We start from the raw sequence: 23,996 nt of genomic DNA, 5'->3' as shown, positions 1-23,996 counted from the left end.
TCTAGAGCAGGGTCTCCAGGGCTGGGGGTCTCCACAGAGCAGACTGCAGCACCCTCCCTCCCCCTGAGGAAGGGCTGTCGAGTTCAATGGCCCAGCCCACCTTTCAGTTTGCAGCCAAGCACTCTGAGCACTGGGCCACCGGGCTCACTGCCGTGGGAAAACCAAACCAAACTTATTTCTACTGACTCACGGCGACCCGGAGGTCAAGGAAGCACCACCCTTGTGGGTTTCCAGGACCGCAGCGGTTTACAGGAGTAGAAAGCCTCACCTCTCACCCTCCCAGTGGCTGGTGGTTTTGAACTGCTGACCTTGAGGTTAGCAGCCCAACACATAATCACGCTATCACCGGGGCAGTGAGTATCAGCAGGAATACAGGTGCACAGAGTAACAGAAGAGGCTTTTCTGGGCAGTGCAAGCACTTTGGGGGGTGCGGGGTGGGACTGGTGCTTCTACTGTCCAGGAGTTGGGTTTTATCTTTGGAATTATTTGAAAATTTAAAACCACTCAAGGCTAATTTATCTTTCCTGACAGTCTAGTACCCGCTGGCCTTAACAGATATGAATTCTCTTCACCAAAAAAGGTCATAATTTTAGTTTCTAGCTGAAAACTCTCCATCCACTCCCTCCCCCGTGGCTGGCTGCTGTCGCCCTCCTGCTCAGGCCTTCTGATGAGGGCTGATTTGGCACATTCTTGCCACCATGGGAACTACCAGCAAAATGCTGGCTACAGGGAGAAATGTTCCAGTCACAATTCCTGGGAGGAACTGTGCCCAGCATCTGTGCTGCCATAGCCAAGCCGCACACAAAGCCATTGCTGCAGCCTTCCAGGACGGCACGTGCACTCCCGCTGCGTCCTCGAACTGAGCGAGTGTGGGCAAACGCCCAATGGGAAACTTGCTTCGATTTACACAGTGACCTTAACCCAGAGCATCGGCCAGGCTGGGAGTGAGTTCTCCATTGGTCCAGCCCAAAGCTTCATGCCAACACATTACTTGGCCAAGCCGGAGGTGGCGTGAGGAGGCGAGCCTGGCTATCAAAGTGGCTTCACTTGCTTGCTGCACATGGGCAACACCCTGCGTCGTGGGTCCAGGTGGGAAGGCAACTTGAAGGCAGCTGATGGCAGCCACTTTCAAGATCCCGCAGGGGGCTGCCAAGCAGGCAGACTGCTGCTCAGGGCCAGGGCTGCCTGGCAAGAGTGCGGCCCGTCCCAGAGGAGAGCAGGCAGCCAGGGCAGCCACCCAGGGCAAGCCTGAAGCCTGTCCTTGAGCAAGTTCACTGGCATATACACACAAAGGGCAAGGCTCCAGGGAGCTCGGAATAAATTAAAGCATTTCTCCTTTAATAGGTGCTAAATCTAGTCCATTCTCTGCCGCCCCCTTGCCCTGCCCCAAGTTAAACATATTGCCTTTAAAGTTTTCCTGATTTAGTATCTTGGAAGCACAAGGTCCGGTTAGTTGCCAAAGGGCAATTAACAAGGGTATTGCCTAATTCCGGAGGGAAGAGAAAAACTGCCGTGTGTCTCTGGTCGCCGGGGCCGGGCGGTGTGAGGAGCTGGTGTGCTTTGCTCGCGGAGCGGCCGTCTCAGACGGGAAAGCGGCCCAGGCCAGGCGGGTCCCTGCAGGCCATTGCCGTGTCCACAGCGGCTCTCTGAGAGTGGCCAGCAGGGCCCAAGGGCAGCACCGAGCAAGCTGTGGGGCAGCCACCACAGAGAACACCAGAGTGCGGCGGGAACATTCCCTTTAAATTCCATTTCATTTCCCTTAAAAGAAAAAAAGGCAAAGTCCCAGCAAACACAGACCACATCTTGTGGGGAGATAAAGGAGGACAGAACGTAGAAGTTAACAATTCAAAGACTTCCCCTTCGTCTCAGGGCTGCCCTGCCCCGCGTCTCCAGCGTAGGTGCGTCTGGCTTGGATGGAAGCAGCAGACAGAGCTGGGGCCCTCGCCACAGGAAGTTTATTCCCCACACCGGAGCCACGGGGAGCGGAACGGGGGTCCCTTCTGCGCGTGGTCCCAGCTCTGTGAAGAGCTATTCCAGGAGGTCCTAAAGAGAGAGACGGGCTTGGTAGGGGCAACAACGGGGCGGAGGGCCCCCCTCTGAAGGCAAAACCACCCCGTCTAGGGGCAAAACTCCCCGCGTCTTGCTGGCAGCCAGGAAGCTGCAGCTTCTCGCTCACCCCCGCCTGACCTTGAATGAATCACTCCTGTCTGTACTTTTGGACACCCCCACCCCCACCCCCGAGAAACCGGCTCACCTCGTCTGAGTCGTCATGGTAACCGCTTTTATGGGTGTGGGGTTCCGTGTCCAAAGCATCCACGTTGTCCACCCCATTGGCCTCTGCGTGCTGCTGCAGCACTGAGTAGCGATGCACCAGGAACCTGGGGAGGGCAGCTAGTCACCCCTACCCCCCCACCCCCGCCAGCACTCCCAGAGCCCCCGCCGCCGCCGGTGCACCGGGCAAACCCTGGGTCTGATTTTCCAGGAGCCTCCCTTCAACTGGCTAGCTTTTGCCAAGGGCAGAACTGTCGGCCGCGTGGCCAGTCCTCCCCACCAGCGTCCGTGCTGCTTACCTTCCCCCACAGACGTACTTCTTCACAAGGAGCACGCCTGCCGCGGCAGCGACCAGCATCAGCCCCACGACGGCCAGGATGACCGGCACGGAACTGGAGGTGGAGTTCTTGACGAAGCAAAACACACACACAGCATTTATCAGGCGCACCGACTGTAGGGCTGAATTGAAGAGACGGCTCATCCCCTCGCCCCCGTTTCTCAGCCCTGACTGATGACACGCCTCCGGCCCCCCAAGAGGACCTACTACCCCGAGGCTTCCAGCAGACTCTCACAGCCGGCAGAGGGAGACCAGAGCTCCGACCGCCCTGAAGCCATCAGACTCTCTCTCTCTCTCTCTCTCTCTCTCACACACACACACACACACACACACACACACACACACACGGTGGCTTCAAACGTCACTGTCACACACAGCTCCATGCTGCTGCTACTGCTGCTGCGGACGGTCTTTGAGTTAAAGGGTGGGGTGCAAATGGGCTGTGACAGAGTGGTGGGTGGCATCTGCTCGGGCTCATGATGTGACAAGAGGCTACACCACCACTGGTGCACACCAGCAAGGACAATTTGTTGTGGGAGTGCTTGCAACTTGATTTCTGGGGGTGGTGTGGTGTGTGTGTGTGTGTGTGTGTGTGTGTGTGTGTGTGTGTGTGTGTGTGTTTTGTGTCGCTTATAAATAAACGCTATATAACACAGTCTGGGACCTACCTGTTTCGGGGTGGGAGATAGGGAGTGTGTGTTTTCAATGGATCCAAGAGAAGGCGGAGCTGGGTTCTGGGACAGGCTTTGTCCCTGTGGGCGGGAGTCCTGTGCAATTACACACGCAAACGCCCTAAGGAAGCAGCCCCCGGGTGTCCAGGGCAGGGGTGCAGAGGAGGAGGAGCATGCCCCCTTACATACACACCCACACGCTCTCCTCCCATCCTCTTTCCTAATCCCACCCCCTAGAAAAGAGAGGGCAGAGGACCGGAGATGGCCTCCCTCAACCTGGAGTTTTACGAGGTTAGGAATCTGGAGTCTGCTGCCTCCCATCACACTGGCAGCCCGGCGCTCCTGTACCTGAGGGTCCCTCTTTACCATCCCCTAAGGCCCAGCCAGACAGTTCAGGTGAGCTGCCATCCGCACAGCTTGCTGCTCCATGAAAACCAGCCCACTGTTACCCGAGTGCAGAGTTCCACTTTGAACACATACTGCACGGGACTCAGTAGCAAGGCCAGCTCACCTACAGGCCACTGCTGGCCTAGGCCATGCGTGCCACTGGCCAGTTCTGGATCGGACCCCTGGGGCCTTTCCCCCTAGCGACTTCCGGCCTCAGTCCCGTGCATCCGAGACACCGGAGTTGATCCTAGTAACTTCCTCTCCACAGGGCAGCCGGCAGAGGGGGTGTGCTCACTTTGTCCCTGAAAAAGTCTTGATGCCTTATCTGTGCTCTTTCCCGGCAGGACAGGAAGCCCCACAGGCAGCTAAGCCGGGTCTACTTGCACGCACCTGCTTTTCTGGACTCAGAAAGTTGCTCCTGCATTTCTTTTTCAAGTCTTTTATTTCTCGAACCGGATTCACCCCACCTTGGCATTTGTCTCCTGGAATTCTCCGGTACCTGAAAGGCCACGAAAGCGTGTTAACAGACTGCAGGGATGCGCCCCCAGGCTGGTCCCCACGGTCTGGAAACAAGATCTGAAAAACTGGCCCTTAGCCCGCCTTCCTTCCAGGCCCGGGGGTGGGGGTGTCATGTCCATCAGCGTCAGGCTCAGCCCACTAGCCGGGTCTGGCCTCATCACGACGGACACGGAGGGACAAGCCGGTCCTTTCTGTCAGATTGTGGCAGAGAGCCACGGCCCTGGGGGCACACACAGCAGGGGCGGTGGGAAAGGTGCTCTGTGACAAGGAGTACACGCTGAAACCCAGGCTCTGGGGCGCACACAGCAGGGGCGGTGGGAAAGGTGTTCTGTGACAAGGAGTACACGCTGAAACCCAGGCTCTGGGGCACGGACTGCCTCTGCGTGCTCGCAGCTCCGTGTGGCAGGTCCGTGCGAGCCAAGCCCGGACGCTGCGTACCCACTGGTCGTCAGCTGCTCCTCTCTCCCGTCCAGACAGAACTCCAGGTCGTGGCCCTGCAGCTCTGGCTGCTCCACACACTTGGAGTCATTCTCGGGTCGGAAGTAGCCGAAGTCACTGCGAGAGACAGCAAATAAGGACGGTTTGTTTCAGGCGCCAAAAGACAGTGGGGGCAGGGATGCTGGGCGGCTACAAGATGGCTCAGGAAGACCCGCTTAGGAAACAGGCAGAGAGATAAACTACTGGGAATGTAAAGGAACACAGCAAAGTGTCGGCTGGGGTGCGGGGAGAGAGAGCTCAGGGCTCCCTGGAAAGAAGCCCCAAGGCTGGGAACCCTGCAAACCAAGCTGCTCAGGTCCAGGGAGGGGATGCAGAGGGTGGGGACCCAGACACCTGAGACAGAGAGAGAGTCACAGAGAAGCAGAGACTTAGCAGTTCAATGCTTTAGCTGCAAATAACTCAGACCCTTGGGGTCTCTGCTATCCTTCTCTCCCATCTCCGTTGCCCTCAGCTCCGTAGATGGTCCTTGCCTTTTATCCTTCCTACCGCAGGGCCCTTCAGACCTCCACCCCATCTCATCTCCACGGCGTCTTCCCCAAAGGAGCCATGTCCTGTGTCCTCTGCTAGGCTGAGCCCCCAACCAGCATCTCCATCCCATCCTGGCTGCATCAGTGTGTGGGAGGGACCATCGGCCCCTCCCTCCCATTTCACTGGTGCCAGCTCCTTCCCTGAGCGATGATGATGTCCACCTTGCTCCTGCTCAATCCATCCAACTTCACCCCCTTCTCCTTTCCTTGGTGTTAGCATCTTGACCACCTCGCCTCGCTTCATCATCCGCACGCCAGGGGGCCCCCTCTGGCCCCACTCACCTTGACGACCTGCTTTGTGGCACCTGGCACAAAGGCTGGGTCCCTACCCACACAGACCGCTATGCTGGCCAAGTGACCTGACCCTAAGCCTGGACAGTCCTGACTCCAGGAGTCCACCTGGCAGACGGCATGAGGGCCACAGCTGCTCTGACCTGCTTCCTTACGACACAAGCACGCGCCCTGTCTGGCGCTGCAGGGCCCCCAGCCTGCTGACCCCCGGCTCCTGCGCAGTCTAGTCTTGTTGCTGTCGTCTGGCCATTTCCCACAGCTTCCGCCATCGTCGTCGTTGCTGTCTGCTGCTCTTTCTCCACATGTGCTTCCTCTACTTCCCGCCATGCTCGGTCGGGAACTCTGGGATTTGTTGCCGACTCTGCCCCATCACTGATGACCTGTCCAGCACTCTACTCTGCCCAGCTCTGCAGAGCGTGGGTTCCCTCTCTGTGCCCCCGCTTCCTTGCCTGTGAGAGGGAAAGCTGCAGCAGCTCCCACCACCCGCTTCTCGGCCCGGGAGACCCCAGCCCGGGCTGAGGAAGGCTGGTACCAGAGGAAGTCCTCCAGGGCACAGAGGCAGATGGATGGCTGCTTGGTCACCACGTAGTCTCGGCCGTTCTGACAGACGGACGACTTGCGTAGCCGGAGGTACTGCTCTTTATAACCTAAGATGCAGCCGTCCTCATAATCCCCGGGGTCTGTGGAGTGAGCCAGCCATACGGTGTAGTCCTTCTCTTCGCCTACAGGACGACAGACAGCTGCTCAGGACACAACCCCGCACAGATCCACCCACCTGCAGCAGAGCCGGGGGAGGCCGAGCGGGGCTCTCAGCTCCGCCTGCTGCTTCCTCTTGGAGTTGCAAACACAGAGCTGCATTCGCCAGCAGTCTGCTAGCGGCTGGCATTTGCTTCTTCCTGCCAAGGGAGGATTCCTTCCATCTCACCAGCCACGTGAGCACCGGGGAAGCTTTGTTCGTTTCCTGGTGGGAAGCTGGACAGAGGGCTTTCAGCGTTCCTCCCACCCGAGGCTGCTGTCTCGCGCTGTGACCTGACCAGGATAAGACACACATGGGCCCAGGGCGTGGGCTCCATCTCACTATGGGCTGCTTCCAACAAGGGAAGGCAAGCACTCTCTCGCTAGACTTCTAGCCTAGTTAGCAGGCTGGCTGATGACACTGTGCCCAGAGGCTGACCATCTACTCCTGGAGAAATGACACCCAGGCTCGGGCCTACAGCCCATGTCCTTGTTTTACCCGCTGGGCACGCAAAGACCAGCATTCGAAACCAGCTCACTGCTGGGGAGTTGCCCTTGACTCAGGGTGACCCTGCAGGGCAGCGAGAACTGCCCCACGGGGTTTCCAAGGCGGTCAGTCTCGGCAGAAGCACGTCGCCTCCGTTCTCCTGGTGGTTCTAACCAGTGACCTTTCAGTCAACAGCTTATAGAGCCTCCTTTACAGCAGGTACGGATGCTGTTTTATTGGCAACGAGTTAAGACTTTAGGGATAAGTGCAGAATTGTCTTTTGAAGCCAGCCCCTTACAGATTCTTTAGTGCATTTGGGCCACCAAGGCCCTTGGGCAATTAGGTCCTACGTAAGCACGCTATTGGACGGGCGAGGTTCTACCCAAGAGCTTTGCCTCCCCAGGAGCCGGTGACTTAGCAGGTGGAGGAAAAGGAGGCACCCGGCAGTCTGGCAGCCAGGACCAGAATGAAACCACAGTGTTTCGAAGCACACATCGCCTTCTACCCTGTTCTGCCAACACATGGGAACAGGCCACAGTGGCCACTGCTTCCTTTTCCCCCTTCTTCAGCCTCCCCACTTTTCAGCATCTCTGGTGTCCTTCCAGGACATTTTTGCAGTTCCCGCGGGCACAGTTCCGGGGCTGTCCAGTTGAAGCTGCAGAGCTTGGACGGCCAGTGAGGGCCTCCAGAGCCTGGCCCGCGATGGGCAGTCAAGCCAAAAGACCTGCTGTGGAAATGTCCTCAAAACCCGGAGGTGTCCTGAAATTACTTTACATAAATACAAGCAGGTCATTATTCTTAAAAGCAGAGGGGGAAGAGCTGCACACACGATACGGGTCTCTCTGCCAGTGCCCAGGTACACAGTCGCACATGGTGGCCTTGACCCACATGTGGCTAGTCGCAACATTCAGGCTTTCTGTAAAATCAAAGTGTAAAATGTGCGCTGGATTTTGGAAGACTGAGTTGGAAAAAAGAATGTAAAGTACATCATCAGTGATTTTTAAAATACCGCTTGCATGTTGAGCTCCTACTTTGGACTGTTTTACTGAGTGGATTATGCCACTAAAATGTATTGCACCTGGTTGCTTTTTCCATGTAGCTAGCAGAGAAGTTGAACGTGACCTTCACTGCGCTTCTGCCGGCCAGTGCTAGCCCACAGAGATGCTTCTCGCGGCCATCCACAGCTCCACCCTCTGCCTGAATGCACGCCTGCTTTCCCGCGGTTCAGCTTGTTCTAGCCAACAGACAGTGCAAATGTCGGGCAGCAAAGGCCCCACGAGACACTCACAGTTCCTCTTGAGGATGTCTTTGAAGTCGATGGTGTAGGAGACCCACTGGCGGGTGAGGAAAGACTCTGTGAAGCCCCAGATGCTGATGTTCATGGAGCGGGCCCCCGGCTCCGAGGCCAGCCCAGTGAAGTAAATGGGCTTCGTGGTGAACGTGTGGGTTTGCCAGCACTGGCCCTCGTCTGTGGAGAACCTGAAACCACCAGGGAGGAAGGTCAAGACCCAGGGCCGAGGCTTAGTGGGTCATCAGGAAGCCACCCCACGGTGTGACCCCAACCCGAGACAGTCCCTGCTACAGAGGGTGTGGCTCCCTGCCGGACACTTCTGTTAAAGTCTAATGCTCGCAGTTAACAAGGAAGGAAAGCAGGAGTCGTTCTGAGTTTGTGTGGACGGAAGCAGCTTTGAAAAAACCTTTCTGGAGGACAGAGTGGGTAGGGGCTCTGCTGAGAATGAATGTTTACAGTGGTAAAGGGAAGTTAGCGCTTTACAAGGTAGCTGCTTCAGGCCCAGTGAGCTTGGCTCCTCAGGAACCCGCCCTCCTGCCCTACAGAAGGCGGACACCTGAGCTGGAGCTCCAGGACCCGGACCCCCCTCCCTTCCCCCCTCCCCTCGGCAGAGTGGGTGGAGACGAGCTCATGCATACTTAATCACATTGATAGGATGGCTGCTGTGCTCGATGGCCGCGATGATGCCCCCGGAGTCCAGGATGGTGTAGTAGTGGGGTCCTTCCAGCATCTTTGCCCAGGAGTAGCCCCCGTCATCGGAGATGTACACATCTGGGACCATGACCGAGATGGCATCTCCCACGCTCCCTGCAACACAGCCATGTCCTGGTCAGTGCAGGCTGGCTGCCCAGGGAAGGTTTGGAGGGGGCTCATTCTATTTCCCTTGTGGCCTCTTCTGGAAGGGTCACCCCGGTCAGTTTGCGATGCTGGAAGCTCCCTCTCCAGGGTTTCCAATACACGCAGGGCCGCTCACCATGGTCAGGTTTCGGGGTATTTCTGCAGCAAGGCAGAGTAGGAAGCAAGGCCTGGCAGCCTGCTTCAGAAAACTCGCCAGTGAAAGCCCTCTGGCTCACAAGAGAACGTTACTGCTGTCTGATGTGATCGGGAGACGCGCCTGCTCTCCCAATGTGGAGGCCACACCACAGGCCTGCCCTGGAGCCGCACACGTGGGGTGGCACTTTGGGTTGTGGCCCGTGGGCCAGTGCACCAGAGCTGACTCAACAGCAATGAACCACGAAGGCCCCGAGAGGAGGAGGCCGAGCTGCTTTCTCCCCTGGGGGGGGGTCTAAGAGGAACCCAAGGCACCAGGCCTGTCAGCAGTGTGCCTGGCTACTGCTGTCCGTGGTGGCGAGGAGTGCCCGGGGTCTTACCGTGAGCGATGACGATGCCTACGGCGTTCGGCTCCGAGAGGGGAGCCATGGGGACGTTCAGCTTCTGGGAGATGCTGTAGGACGCGTGGATATGGAGGCTGCACTGTGGGGACAAAGGTGCTGCTTCATTCGACTCAGAGCCTCTCGACAAGCTTCCAGGCAACCCAGCCCTCGGGGACACGCCTGATGCCAGAGGGCACGGCTGCACTAATCTGGTCGTTATGAATCTGATGATACAGTAACTTTCTCCTGTGTAATCCGCCTTCATTTCCTTCCTGCACGACCCCAAGGCCTCTACCCAGTGTGATTCCACCCAGCTACACATGGTGAACACTTGCCCTGCTGCAGCCACGACAGAAGACACTGCAGGGACCTGGAACTCGACCCGGGCGGTCTTTCCTGTGCACGATGCAGAAAGAGCGCTAGGACCTGAAGTGCTTCCAGAGAAGTGCAAGCAGACGATTACAGAAATAAGGCGGGGTGATGGGGTCCACCTGACAATGGCTCCGCTGGTGCACACTCGGGGGTGGGAGGGGCTGGGGCAGCCGCAGTGGTGGGCGTGCAGCAAGGGGGTGTCTGATAAAGTGGGCAAGGATGGCCAAAAAAGCCCAAAACCCAAAAATGGCAGAAGAGAGACTGACGGGTGAGACCCTTCATCCCCAGCCAGAGCCACGGGCTTTCCCCACCAGCATGCCCAGGGCCGGCCCGCTGAGGACGGAGCAAGAAAGAGCGAGAGGAGGCAGAGAGGGGCCTCGCAGCACCTCTGAGTCTGGCGAAGGGGAGACACACTTTCTCTCACGCAAAACAGAGAGCAGAGTGCTGACGTAAGTAACAGGAATCTGAGGCGAGCTTGGGAACTACCACTTTAAAAAAAGAAAACGGACAATTCCTGATGAAATCCCCAATGCTCCGCTGAAATTCTGTAAAGTTTATTTTGTTTATCTTTTTCTCACCTGTCAAGACCTGTCTGTCATTCCTGGAATCCCTCCTCAGAAGCGTCTGTGTCTGCTTGCACACTGCTTTCACATGTACTAAACCACACCTGGGAGCCCCGGAACGGAGCCCGGGGTATAGTGGCTACAAGTGGGGCTGTGGTCTCCATGGTCGGCAGTTTGAAACCACCAGCAGCTCTATGGGACAAGACTGGGCTTTCTACTCCCCAGACAGTTACAGTCTCGGAAACCCACAGGGCTATCCCTGGAAGCTCTGCGGGCTCCAGGGCAAAGGGCAAGGAAGGTCAACTCCTCTTCTACCAGCTTCTGCCCAGCAAGGCCTTGCCGACAGAGGTGGTGCTTGTGGGTGGCTGGGATATGGCTTCTAGTGGGCAGGCGCTCTGAGGTCTCACAGCTGCCAAGCTGACCCCGAACTAATCGGCCCGTCCCTCCATCCTGCCTTCAGCCAAGAACACAGAGGGCTACCCCTCAAGATTTGTGTTTCTTTCAAAAACCAATAAACCTTTCCCCACAGTTCTGATTCTCCAAATCCTACGTCACCTCTCTGCTCCCCATGTGAGCGACAGCGCCCCATCCAGCACGGACGCCTCTCTCCAGGCCGGGCGAGCAGACCAGGACGCTGCTGGCTCCGAGCACGAAGCCCGACCGTCGCAGGGAAACCAACCTCTTTCTTGTTCTTTGCGGTGGCGTCACATTCGCTGTGCTCCGGCTTCCTCAGGTGCTTCCACCTGCCACCTTGGTCAAACGTGATCATGGTCTGGATGGAATTATCTGGATGGGAACAACGAGACTGAGCAGATGCACTGCAGGCAGCCGATAAACCAGGGTATCATTCTCCCGAGGCTGCATACCAGCGCGCTGACTCTAGGGCCTCACAAGCTTAGAACCCCAACAAACCAGCTCAGGATGGTGTAGAAATGAGCAGTACAACAAAGCTACTGTCTTTTGGGTGAAGGTGTACACAGCAGTGTTGGCTCCCATTGGACAATGGCTACACAAATTACCAGGCACTGGTTACCTTCTTCGCAACGTGTGAACACACTTTATTTCCGCTCTGGCTGTCCCATTTCCATCCATCTAGCTCCCCTGCGATGCCCTGCAATCTTTGCAGCTGAGTTTTTAGAAGGGCACAGTACTCACTGGGGAGTCTCTGAGAGTTAATTTGTTAGTTAGATGACCTCAGGGGCTGGTTTGGGTTTAAAGTTTAAAGAAAATCTCAAGGCAATAGTCTAAGGGAGTCCTCCGGGTTCCACTGGCCCAGTAACACTCCAGCAAGCCTCTCTGTGCCTGTGTGTTAGGGAGAAGAGGGGTTCCCCACAGTTGATCAGAATCTAACGATGGCAGCTCTGAGGAGAGCAGGCAGTCGTGAGAGCCGGCCCCATGCAGCTGCTGCGGTCTCCAGACAGCTGAGGCACAGGCGTAGGCAGACACCTGTCCCATAGTCTAGCTCCCTCCTTCCTCCTGCCTCAGATGGCGGCTTGCACTCCACTAAGACCCCGACTCCACTCCCCGAAGGGGACGTACACAGAGCGTGACTCTAGGAACTGTATTATGCCAGTGACCTGCGATCCCCGTGAGACTAGAGCCTCATCCTTTAACCCAGGACACCCATCCCATGTGGTGTTTGATTATACTACAAAACACCTGCGGCTGCGAATCCTGTGTGCTTTAGGACAGATATGAATACATGCACAAACAGCCACTTAGATGCATATACAGACGAGGGGGGATCCCCCCAAACCGGATTTTTTTCTTCAAAGCTATGTGTTTAATTTTTTTTTTACACAAAGCAATCTTATCACTCTCCGTTAGTCTTAGAACATTTGTCAAATGCGCGATTCCATTCTTGGAAACATTTTTCAAACTCATCTGCTTGGATGAAGGACAGCTCCTCCCTCGTGTATTTCCACATCATCAAATCGCTGTCCCTTCATGTCCCTCTGCACTCACGGAAACAAACAGAAGTTGCAGGGAGCGAGGTCGTTGAGTAAGGTGCGTGGGGCAAGAGAGGCATGCTGTTTTGTTGGGGTTTTGTTGCCAAAAACTGGGGCACCAAGATGGCTGCATGAGCAGGCACACTGTCATGGTGGCAAAACCAGTCCCCCGTCTGCCACATATCAGGCCTTTTTGGTCGCACAATGTTATGCAATCTTTTCAGAACCTCTGAATAGAGAGCTTGATTAACAGTCTGACCTGGTGGAATGAACTCCAAATGCACTGTCCCCTTCTCATCACATCTGGTTTTGGGTACCCTTGTATATATGCCTGAATACACTTACGTACAAGGGTAACGAGAAAGTACTGCTTCTAGGGTTCCCATTTACATATGCACACCTGCTTACTGCAAACACAACGTGTGTAAACGTGACTTTGCAGCGAGTGCATGGCTGTTGAAAGGCCTCTCAGCAACACAGGACTTAGGTCTCATCAGGGTAACAAGACAATACAGCACTGAGATCAGCGCTAATATCAAGTTTTAAGTGGACTATCAAGTTATTAAAGTTTTCCACTAAGTTCACGGGAATGCTGCCCCACATAAACCAGTCCTTTTGCAGACGGTCAAGAAGACCTCAAAAATAAACCGAGAGGACAGGCTGTTGATCTTGCCCCAATCGAAGAAGCCGTGCTCAGAGACGGCAGGCTCACCATGGCTGCAACAGCTACTGCAGCCGAGATCACATTCGGTTTGTTGCCAAGGTTACAGGGGCAAATTGGCCTCGCCAAGCTTCCAGTTTGATGGTGGGTGCCAAAAGTGTCATGTGAGGATTAGGAACTTCAACAAGCTGATCTTTTAAGCAAGACTAAAGCCAATGTCCCAGTACGGTCCAGAGATCAAGGTCCAATCAAAACAGTATTTCCAAGGGGATCTGCTGGGTCACTGAAATCCCAGGCAGAGAGGTCAGCTCAGAGGGTTATGGTGACTCTTTTTGGGAATTCAAGAGGGGTGTTGGGAATCAGTAGCGTCCCATTTTGATATTTCTGTTTTAAAATGGTTTCTGATTTTGCAGCAATATTTTTTGCTACACAGACACACACACGAGTTTGGGGGCTGTTGAATGCTCTAGTGATCACCACCAGGTCTTCTTCCCTTGTGTCTGTTAGTGGCAGCGTGTCTTCGTCAGGCCCCGCGTTGTCACGGAGCTGTAAGGACACATGCAATCACAGTCCTCCCAGGCGCGGCATCCAGGGTAAAGCAGCCGGGAGAGGAAAACGGCGCCCAGGAGACTTTCAACTCTAAATATGACACCTCAGGTGGCTCCCAACTCGGACAGGGCAGGACCCAGGTGATTGAGAATTCATCCAGAACGATACTCCTGAAAAGAGATACTCTGTATCTCCTTACCAACACCCCGAGGCTGAGGGCCATTTTCCTTGCCTACCTACCTTCTGGGTCAAATCTCTAAGGGGAAGGCACCCGCTTCTTTATTCAGACCAGCTATGACTTCTACTTTAGGGACTCTCAACAGTTCGATGTTGTGAACATAAATCTGTATTAATATTTCCTAACCACTTTCATGAACTCCTATCCTTTATCTCCTAGCTCTCCCCATCTCACGTCTCTTCCCCATTCTCGATCTCTAATGACACAAACTGTTGCAAGTTACATTTTAAGACCACTGCCTTGGATTTTCCAAGGAAAAAGAAATGAAGAAAACAGGAAAATTCACTTATTTGATAAATACTTATTGAATGCCTGCTATGTAAGAAACTCGGCCGAGCCTTAGAAATGTATCAGTGAAAACAGACACAAATCTTTGTCAAATACATAATCCAGTAAGGTGAGACAAACACTAGCCAAGGTAAATCATAAGGAAGGTTAGAGACTAAATACTAAGGGACAAAACTTGCACAACAGAAGGGAAATTAGGAGTCTGTGAGTGTGTGTGAGATGGCAGACTGGAATTTTACAGCAGGCCATCAGGATGGGTCTCACGGAGAAACGGAGCCTCAGCTACCTTTCCCACGTCTCTGGGGAAACCAGAGCAGATCTCCACCCCTGGAGAGTGGCATGTTTAGAGCAGGGCAGGAGGCTGGTGTGAACGGGAGAGTAAGCGAAGGGGAGAAGATGGAGACATGGGCAGGGAGGAAGTGCGGGCCTTATTGCTTAGGATCTTGTAGACCCCTGCAAGGTCTTTACAGACAGCCTCCTTCTCTGACCAAAAATTAAATCCATACCTAAAATGAAACAAACGGTAAGCGTTTGGGCACTTTAGGGTAATGTGTGTTATTTGTATAATTGGGCCTAGGTAAAGGTGAGTCTTGAAGAACTACCAACAGGAACTCAGGAAGAACCTTGGCTAGCTATTCCTGCCCTCCCGCTGCATGGGAAGAAGTCAGGCAGTGCTCAAACCCAGGCTTGGCTTACTCCTGCACAGCCAAGTCTTCCAGCGCAGAAACACCACTGACGCCCCGGGGAAAGAAGAGCCTTTCCACCGTTGTCTGTGATTCACGTTCTCCGAGTTGTAACCACCACAGCTCATTTAAACAAAGAGCCAGAACTTGCACGCTGCGGGCTGGTTGGCTAGTCAGGGGACACCACTGGGGGGCGGGGCGGCGGGCAGGACCCTCCATCTCCGCAAAAGCAGCGACTCCAGCGAGTGCAGCCAAGGGGCAAGGGCAGGAGGGCGCAGGCCAGACTCACCTTCGGAAAGCACACTGGTTATGTAGACCCCTCTGAGGGAGGTCACATTCGTGAAGTCCGTCTCTCCACCTGTGGTTGTGTAGAGGTGTCGGTCCAAGGACTTGGAGTACACAATGCCGCGGTCATCCGAGGTAAAGATGGTGCCAAATCCCGTATCTGAAACAGGCGTGCGGACAGAAACACTAAGTCTCGGGAGGGGGTAGAGAGGAAAAACAACAGTCCAACCATACACACATTAGCACACCGTCCCTCCTCAGGACGTAGCTGCAGGACTGATGGTTCATCCAGGGCAGCACATCTTTCATACTATTACCAAGCTTCAGTCTGGGGACTACATTGATCAGGTGCCACTGGAGCACTCTGCCCGGGTCCATTTTTGGCAACAGACACTACATAGATTCATATCTTACGCATCTATAAAATTCTGCATTATAAATCAGCTCTTCTCACACTTATCTGTGGTGAAGGACAGTATTTTTTACACTTCCAACTGGTAACAAACCAGTTTTGTAAATAGGATAAAAATTAATTACTAGAAAAAATGTAAATAGGTTAACTTCCAACTTACAAAAAGATTCGACATATACTAGGCCACTGGAGATCCCCTTGCAGAGGGGTCTCGGGGAGGAGATGAGCCAGTCAGGGTGCGATGTAACAACGATGAGAAATACAACTTTCCTCTAGTTCCTAAATGTTTCCTCCCCGCTCCCACTCCCATGACTCGAATTCGACTTTGCAAGTCTGGCTAGACCAGAGGGTGTACACTGGTACAGATAGGAATGGAAAATCCAGGGAATCCAGGGCGGATGAGCCCTATAGGACCAGTGGTGTGAGTGGCAAAACAGGGAGGGTAAAGGGAGAATGGGTAGGAAAGAGGGAACCGATTACATGGAACTGTGTGTGACCTCCTCCCTGGGGGACAGAGACAACCGAAAAGTGGGTGAAGGGAGACGTCGGACAGGGCAAGATATGACAAAATACCAATTTATAAACTATCAAGGGCTCATGAGGGAGGGGGGATCAGGGAGGGAGGGGAAAATGAGGACCTTATGTCGGGGGTTTAAGTGGAGAGAAAATGTTTTGAGAATGATGTACAAATGCGCTTTACACAATTGATGTGTGTATGGATTGCGATAACAGTTGGATGAGCCCCTAATAAAATGTTAAAAAAAAAAATCAGCAGGCAAAAGAGAGAAGTTCAAAGGCACCCTTAGTGATATGCTTTATACAATATTAGTTCAATGAAAAAAATCCATGAATTATTTGCAAATATATCTTCTGAGAAAATAATGATATAACACAAGCTATAAAGCTTTTCCTTGTGCCTTTCTATTTTTCAGGGTACATGTGACCCCTGGGCTTCTGTAATAAAGCTTATTCAGAACCCTGGGGGGAAAAAAAGATTCGACAAATACAACATTTTTTGTTCGAGAGCTCTTATAAAGAGTTTCTAATCTAAACATTTGCACTCAATATCTCTTATTTTTCTTATAGTCTTGAGAGTCAGTACTAGTTCACGGGCCGTTGTCTGAGAAACTGTTCTCCAGGACTTGAGTATACCCACAAACTACATTAGTTTGTCAATACAAGTGACCGACAGCAAACTGTGATGGAGAAACAGTGTCCGGGGTTTTAAAAGCTTGTCTTAAAACAAGCAGTCATCTGAGTGCGGTGACAGCTAAGTCCACAAGGAAGAAGCACACCAGCCTGTGTGATCCAAGGACTGCAGATGATAAGATCCAGGACTGGAGGAGGGAACTGTATTAGAAATGAATTCTGAGCACTCAGTTTACAGAGGGGTATGCTCGACACTGAAATCCAATTGCAGGATCTCCACTTGGAATAAGCCTCTGGTAAATTCTGACTGACCACGGACCAGAGATGCGAGCAGGCTTGCTGTCAGACATGCATGGGAAAGGGCACTTTCCAAGGCAGATGCAGTTAGGTTAAAGTTTAACAACCTATCATTTGTACTCCCCTTTGACCCACTTTAAATTTGTGTGAGTTTTTATTATTTCTGTTATCTGTTTGACTGAGAGTTTTCAACATTTTATTTTGTTACTGTTGTTGGGTTTATGGTTTTTGTTGTTGTTATTTTGTTTCTCTCTTCTTGTTTTTGTATCTTTTTCTTTATATGAAATCCAGGATAGGTAAATCTATACAGAAAGGATGCCGTTTCTTGAGGCGATGGCAGGGGAGGCTGGTGGGGGATGGGGAACTAGTAACAAGGAGTACAGGCGAGAACAAAGTGTGGTGAGGATCGCACAATTCTTTCTAACAACGTTTAAGCTGTAGAATCGTGCTCTATGTGCACGACACGTAAATTATGTCAATAAAACAGTTAAAAACATTTTAAAAGTGGCCTTTTAAACAGAGATTACATATCACCTAGTCTTAAACTGGACATTCAGCAGGACACTGAAAAAATCCCCAAGGGCGCGAGGGAAAGCAGACCTGTAAGAAGGAAAGCTACTCCACACGGGGCTCAGAGTTCAGACCTGTGAGCATTCAAGGTGGGGCCCCGTTTTAGCGGCAAACCTCTTACCCCCGGGTGCATCGACGTGCATGAATACCATGTCATCATTAGCAGCCAGAATGGAATAGAACTGCTCCTGCCCCACAGAGGGCAGCTGCGCCATGCTCCACGTGTCCCCTCGATCTGTTGACACGTGGATCCTTCTCGTTGCATCCTGGAACAAATGTAGCACTTCTCTGTTATTTTTCCAACAAGATTCCACTGCAGGAGCATCACTATCTATAAGCATCATTATTTATTTCTCCACTGGGAACAATTGTTATAAATAAAAGGTTCTAGTGCCAATGATCAAAACAACTACTGACCTCCAGCAAAGTCCCAGTCAAGGGACCATCCATTCTACTCTCAGTAAGGCCACCTTTGACTCCTTCATTGGGAAGGCCCTGCAGATTCTCTCTTGCCGAGCTCGGACAACCCAAGTCCTTGACAGAGAGCTAAGGGTGTGACGGGACCGCCACTAGCTTCGCTTTACAGCCATTCTGATAAACGTGCTCAGGTAAGTCTTCAAACGAAGACTGGGTTCTTGGGAGGGACCGATTCTGACTGAAGGAGAGCCCACGTGTGTCACACAGAGCTGCGCTCCGTAAGGTTTTCTCGTTGGCCCATTTTTGGAAACTGCCAACCCGTTTCCTCTACTGGCGGCGGCGGCGGCAGCTGGGGTGCCGTGGCTGGGAATCAAACACAGGTCCTTCCACATGGAAGGCCTCCAGAATGCCTTCTCCGCCCTGTGAGGTCCTCTTTTCACAACTCAAAAAATTAAGTAATTATGAGCCTGGAAACTGGAGCTGGAACTTATGGTTGAAGATCACCAGGGGGAAGCCAAGATGTGACATGCCCCATCTCTGCGGCAGCCTCCCAGCCCACCGAGAGTTCAGAAATCACAAGGAACTAACGAGGGGGTGCTGACTGCGAACCCCCCAGAGCCAGCAGAGTACGAGAAGGCATCTCAGGGCTTCCTATGTAAAGTTCAGAGACAAGCACCTTTAGCTTATGGTGGGGGTGAGACAACAGGTACGTAAGCGCTTGGCTTCAAACTAAATTGTAAGCCGTCCAAACACACCCAGTGACTCTGTGGGACCCGTTCCCATCAGGATGACAACCTATGTGGCAGTTAAGCGGTTAAAGGCCTAGGGCCGTCGTGCGTCTAAACTGACTGCACCCAGGGACACAACACTGATGTGCAAAAGGCTCCGAAGTAGAGTGGGCTTTGATTCTGTGGGCAGTGGCAAGAAGAGTGGTTCAGAAGGCTGGCTCATCATCAGGCAGTGTGACACCCTCCAGGATTCACCCCCAGGTGACCCAAGGCAGGGTCGGGTTCCTTGTGTACAAAACGGAGGTAACAGTATTAGCTCATAAAGTTGTTCTCCCAAAACACACGAGAGGGACCTGCACTTACTGCACCTACTTCCCCGTTTGCAATGATCTCTGATCACACTCCAATTGGGCTTTTAACCCTCACTTTTCTAATATAACTGCTTGGCCAAGAGCCTCCACTTTGCCAAGTCCAAGGGACCATTCTGGGGACTCATCTAACTCCACCGTCTGTCACACTTCCTCCTCCTCCTCCTCCTCCAGCCTCAGTTTGCCTTGTGTGACCTCCTTCTCTGCAGCTCTCCCTCTCGGGGGCTGGCCCCTTGTTCCCTGGGCCTCGCTGCCGGAGCCTCCTTCTCTGGATAACCTTGACCTTGACACATCCAGTGTGCGGTAGGCTTGCTCACCTCACGCCCCTTCTCCACCCACACATTGCTCCCAGAGACAGCACTGAGGGTTTTGGGAAATTCCTGTTCCCAAGTGCTTACTGGACATTTCCATTTAGACAAACATCTCTTCTCCAAAACTGAGCTCTGGGTTCCCCCCTAGGCACCTGCGTCCTTCAGCAAATGGCACCACCCTTCTTCCCGCTGCCCAGGCCCAAGACCTGGGCAATGCGATGCCCTTGGTCCTTCCCAACATCGCTGACCGCAGCAGACAATGAACAAAAGGGACATTTCATCTCTCAGCAAATTCTAGTGGCTTCATAACACGTGCATAATCTTACCACCTCTCCACTGACCCCGTTAGGAGCTCAGGTCACAGGTAAGCCCCCCACCCCCCCCAAGTATACTACGGTCCCAGCTACTATCATAAGGCTTCCTTTCTCACCCAGCCAGCCAGTCCCCCATAGACACCTATTTTGCCAAAAGAGAAATCGAACCACACCTTTCCCAAGCTCACAACCGTTTAAATGTTTCCCACCATGAAGAATAAAAGCCAAGGTCATAATCATGACCCATACCGACCGGCCTTGTATCATCTGGCCCATGGCGTAACCCCCCCACCCCCCACCCCAACTTCACTTTCAACCACTCTTCTCCGCTGCCCCTGCCCGGGGAGCACGGAGCATGCCCGTGCCTGTGGGGCTTTGCTGGCTTCCTCAGTCTGCCTCCTCTCGCAGGGTCTTCGCAGCCGGTGCGCTCAGAGCCCCACCCAGATCGCCCTCCGTGAACAGGCCACGCCTACCCTGTCCATCTCTCCTGACGCTGCCAGGCTTGGCTGCGTATCATCTCCAGGGGCAGGAATGTGTGCACTGTGCACTGCTGGGTGCCAGGGACCCTGACATCACGTACGTAGCACATGGTCGGTACTCAATCAATGTTACCCATTTCTACTTCTGTCATCACTAGTTACTAAGGCAGTCGATTTAAAAATAGACATCTGTTCATAGCCAAAGAAGCTCAAGCGCAAACAGACCAGCCCTTTACAGAACTCAACAACGTCTATGAAGAGAATTCCCTACAACAGTGGTTCTCAGCCTTCCTGATGCAACGACCCTTTAGTGCAGTTCCTCAGGTTGTGGTGACCCCCAACCATAAAATTATTTTCGTTGCTACTTCATCACTGTCATTTTGCTACTGTGATGAATCGGGCAACCTCTGTGAAAGGGTCGTTTTACCCCCAAAAGGGGTCTCGACCCACAGGTTGAGAACCGCTGCCCAACAAATTGTTGTGTGAAACTGACGCTGCAAAGAGAGAAGATGCTGTCAGCACTGACGCGTGGAGGGACCTGCAAAAAGGAGGCCCATGGAGCCCTGGGGCACAGCGATGACGTGCTGGGCTGACAATGAAAGGCTGGTGCTGTGACCCCACCCAGCAACTCCTCGGGACAAGACCTGGCCGTCTGCTCGGGGAGTCCTCCTCTGTCGCAGAGGCCACAGGGTGCCTGGTGGCACAGTGGTTAGGCTCTCCTCTGCTAGCCAGAGTTCAGCGGTTTCAAACCACCAGCGGTGCCATGGGACAAAGGGCTGGCCGTCTGTGCCTGGGAAGCCTATGGCCGAGGAAACCCTGTGGTTTCTGTCTTTCTGTCACACGGCGTCACTGAGTCAAACCTGACGAAGCAGCACACAGAATGTACACAGACATTATCTGAACCGGTGTGGGGAGCACCCACCTTCTCAGCCATCACAGAGGCAAAGAGGAAGCGTCCGCCAAGGCCAAACGAGTAGATCTTCACCCCGATGGTCTTGAAGCTTTTTCCCAAGTCTGAAGTTCGCCATAATTCCATTGCCCCGAGGTCAGCTTCTTAAACAAGACAAATTCTTAATTAACATTTTACTGACTGGTGAACCCCCAGTTAAAAACACGTAGGAATGCTCTTAATTTTATAGCTAGAGACGTTTCCATCCATGCCCATTGGTCAAGGGGCAGTATAACCGTGACGTGGCTTCAGACATCGGAATGCACACCCGGGTTTCATCGTGCACACTCGAGGTTTAAGCCTGACAGGTCACTGGGCCCTGACAGGTCACTGGCAGCACTTGTGCCTCACGGTCACTGCAGCCGGCCGGCCAGCCTCTCTTCACGGTATCGTTTGAGAGATCTGATCCTGCTTCAGGCCGTCTTGTTTGCACTCTGCTTTCCTTGTTTCATTTGACGGCCCTATTTGAGTGGAAGCGCCCTGAGAAGAAGGCCTGGGGTATGGCGTGCTGCCTGAGATACAGGCAGTGCTCAGCTATTGCTGAGTGAGCACATGATGACGGGTTCCGCTTTCTGCTCTGACGCTGTGCCCCAGCCTGGGAGGCGAGGACTTCCACCAACACAAGCACCATCCACGCAATGCTGCGGACACCGCCCTGCACCTCAATCTGTTAGTGTCTGCAGCATAAAATTTGCTTTAGGCGAAGGCAACTCAAAAATTAAGGAAACTGCCTCTATGTGCACCCTATATTCTTAGCTGATTTAGGTAATGCAGTCATTTGGTTATACTTAAAAATGAAAACATCTTTAACAGACACCGTTAGCTATCAAAATCTTAGGAGAATGGAAGAATCGCGTACAACCCGACACAGTCTACCACGAGTGGACCGGCCGTCTTTTTCTGAGGTGAAAACGCACTTACTGCAGGAGCCATTCACGTAGGTGGTGAAGAAGATGGTGTTCTCTGACCCCCTACAAAGAGAAAACACGGGTCAGGAGGGCTGAGGTCAGCTCGAGCTATAAAAGCCCAAGCAGCCCTAGGCTTCTTCCCCAGGTACTGGCTGAAACACCTCAGCCGTGCAGACCGCATTCTTGCCCACAGGCTGCCCCCGGCAGCTTGCACACTGCCCTACTGCCTTACGGGAGGCCTTCCAGTCCTTCAGACTGGTCGACTGACACCCACCTCCCACTTGCTTACACTGCTCCCTCCTAGAACGCTTTCCTCTCCTGTGACCAACTTCACCTTCTCCATCATCAGGCTCCAGCTCCTCGGGGGAACAGTGATTCTCAGCAGACGCCCGCTGTGCTGCGTCAGCCCCCACCCCCAGCCCCACCCCACGGGGCACTGGGACAGTGTCTGCAGACGTTCTGGGTCATCACATCTTGGGGGGTGGTGGTCAACAAAGGCCAGGGAAGCTGTGAAACACCCCGCGGTGACCAGCACACGGCAGCCCAACTGAAAGGGCCGCTCCCTTCTGCACACGTGCCTTGCCTGCCCTTGGTCCCTATCTGGAGCAGCCCCCGAGGACTTGCTGGAATGGCCCCAGGGTCTCCTCACCATCATCTTTGTTAGCAGGGAGCCGCATGGGGCTCCCTCAGGGTGACGGCTGGGTTCAAACCGCAGACCTTTCAGTCAGCTGCCCCGCCTGCCCCCTCCTGGAGAGGCTCCCCACTGGCAGCACCCAGAGTGTGCCCTGCTGCCACCGCCCCAGGCCCAGGCCCAGTGCGGGCTGTGTGCGAGCTCAGTAGTAATCTAGCCCTTCCATCTCGACAGACAACTAGGGCAGGGGCTGAATTATTTAAATTGTGCTCGGAACGCTCAGGGAACTAAATGCAGCCCCTGATGCCACTCAGAGATAGTCCGCAGTAAATAAAGGCGGACGGGCCTGGGCTCCTTCACACAGCACTTTTGGTTGTCAAAGTCCTGGACCACAGGGACCTAACAAGGTGGGCAAAAAGCTACCAGCAACCCTGCTATCATTTGTGGAGATGCTCACTACAAAACAGTGGTAGAAGAACCTTGTCTGGCACACAAAATATAATGCCACTGATAAAAGTGGCTTGGTTTTTCAAGGTTCACCATCAAGCAAGGAGCCCCAGCGGCATCACGGCTGCACGCTCGGCTTCGAGCCGCACGGTCAGCAGGTGTGACATCAAGGCGTTGGCATCAAGTCGACGGCAGTTGAGTTTGGGGGTCTTCTCTTAACCAAAAAGTGAGATTCTGGCTTGAACACATTCTCCGTATCTCAGGTCCATCGACCGGGAGAGTGAGCAGTTTGGTAGCCTGGTCATCTTGAAAATGACTCCGTTCCTCCAGGGGCTTTCTATTCCCGGGCTTGGACAACCGAGTGCTGAGCTCGGAGCACGGCCCAGCAGCCTCTGCTGCTGCTGCTTCTCCGGGTTGGCCCGGTGTTGAGCTGAGGACTGGTTCAAACAGAGCACGAGAGCAGCGGCCATGGCACGTGCACCAAGGCTCCACCGAGAGCACTCTATTTACGCAACATACAGTATATCTTAATTCATTTGGAAGACCAATTTCAGATCTGCATTACACACTTTCCCACTGTCAGCGAGTCGTTTCCGACTCATGTGGCCCCACAGGACAGGGAGGAACTGCCACCGTGGGTTTCTGAGGGGCCCTCTTCCTGGGGGTAGAAAGCCCCTGCTTTCTCCTGAGGAACGGCTGAGGGCTTCAAACTGCAGGCCTTGGGGATCGCAGCCCAATGCGTAACCTACTATGCTACCAGGGCTCCTGATTCTCATGCAGAGTGCAAGGAAGACTCGGCTCTTCCTGGGACTATGGGTGGTCAACATCACGGGTCTCAAGCGATCACAGAGTGCTCCCAGTAGAAGTCCCCAAGCTGGGTGCATTCTCTGGTGCCAGGGCTCAGTGCTTTCACACAGCACACTGTCGGGGTCTCTAAGACGGTGCCCGCCTTCGTTCCCTGGCCTGCCTCCTTCACTCCCACTGTCAATTCTAACACTGTCATGAGCTGGTCATTAGCAGATCCAGTACCCTGTACCTCTG

The 23,996-nt window shown here is 53.7% G+C and overlaps 1 protein-coding gene across 1 annotated transcript in view; it reads right to left on the bottom strand.

Annotated features, from left to right (window-relative positions):
• Nucleotides 1-1,317: 1,317 nt before the first annotated feature.
• Nucleotides 1,318-23,996, bottom strand: part of SORT1 (sortilin 1) — a 60,183-nt gene continuing 37,504 nt past the window's right edge. The window contains exons 8-22 of the mRNA XM_045292014.1: nucleotides 21,891-21,940; nucleotides 20,943-21,073; nucleotides 17,525-17,669; nucleotides 14,980-15,135; nucleotides 11,002-11,108; nucleotides 9,385-9,487; nucleotides 8,653-8,821; nucleotides 8,012-8,202; nucleotides 6,034-6,223; nucleotides 4,624-4,740; nucleotides 4,057-4,165; nucleotides 3,277-3,375; nucleotides 2,571-2,677; nucleotides 2,255-2,378; nucleotides 1,318-2,043 (exon numbers count right to left, since the gene is read on the bottom strand). Of these exons, the coding sequence (XP_045147949.1) occupies nucleotides 2,029-2,043; nucleotides 2,255-2,378; nucleotides 2,571-2,677; nucleotides 3,277-3,375; nucleotides 4,057-4,165; nucleotides 4,624-4,740; nucleotides 6,034-6,223; nucleotides 8,012-8,202; nucleotides 8,653-8,821; nucleotides 9,385-9,487; nucleotides 11,002-11,108; nucleotides 14,980-15,135; nucleotides 17,525-17,669; nucleotides 20,943-21,073; nucleotides 21,891-21,940 (1,813 nt within the window). The 3' untranslated portion in view covers nucleotides 1,318-2,028. The remainder of the gene's footprint in view (nucleotides 2,044-2,254; nucleotides 2,379-2,570; nucleotides 2,678-3,276; nucleotides 3,376-4,056; nucleotides 4,166-4,623; nucleotides 4,741-6,033; nucleotides 6,224-8,011; nucleotides 8,203-8,652; nucleotides 8,822-9,384; nucleotides 9,488-11,001; nucleotides 11,109-14,979; nucleotides 15,136-17,524; nucleotides 17,670-20,942; nucleotides 21,074-21,890; nucleotides 21,941-23,996) is intronic.

Source organism: Echinops telfairi, unplaced genomic scaffold, assembly GCF_000313985.2.
Source record: "Echinops telfairi isolate 266 unplaced genomic scaffold, ASM31398v2 ScPeMD7_443;HRSCAF=831, whole genome shotgun sequence".
Taxonomy (NCBI): Eukaryota; Metazoa; Chordata; class Mammalia; order Afrosoricida; family Tenrecidae; genus Echinops; species Echinops telfairi.
Note: the sequence above shows the minus strand (reverse complement) of the source record. Positions and strands in the feature narration are given on the sequence as shown.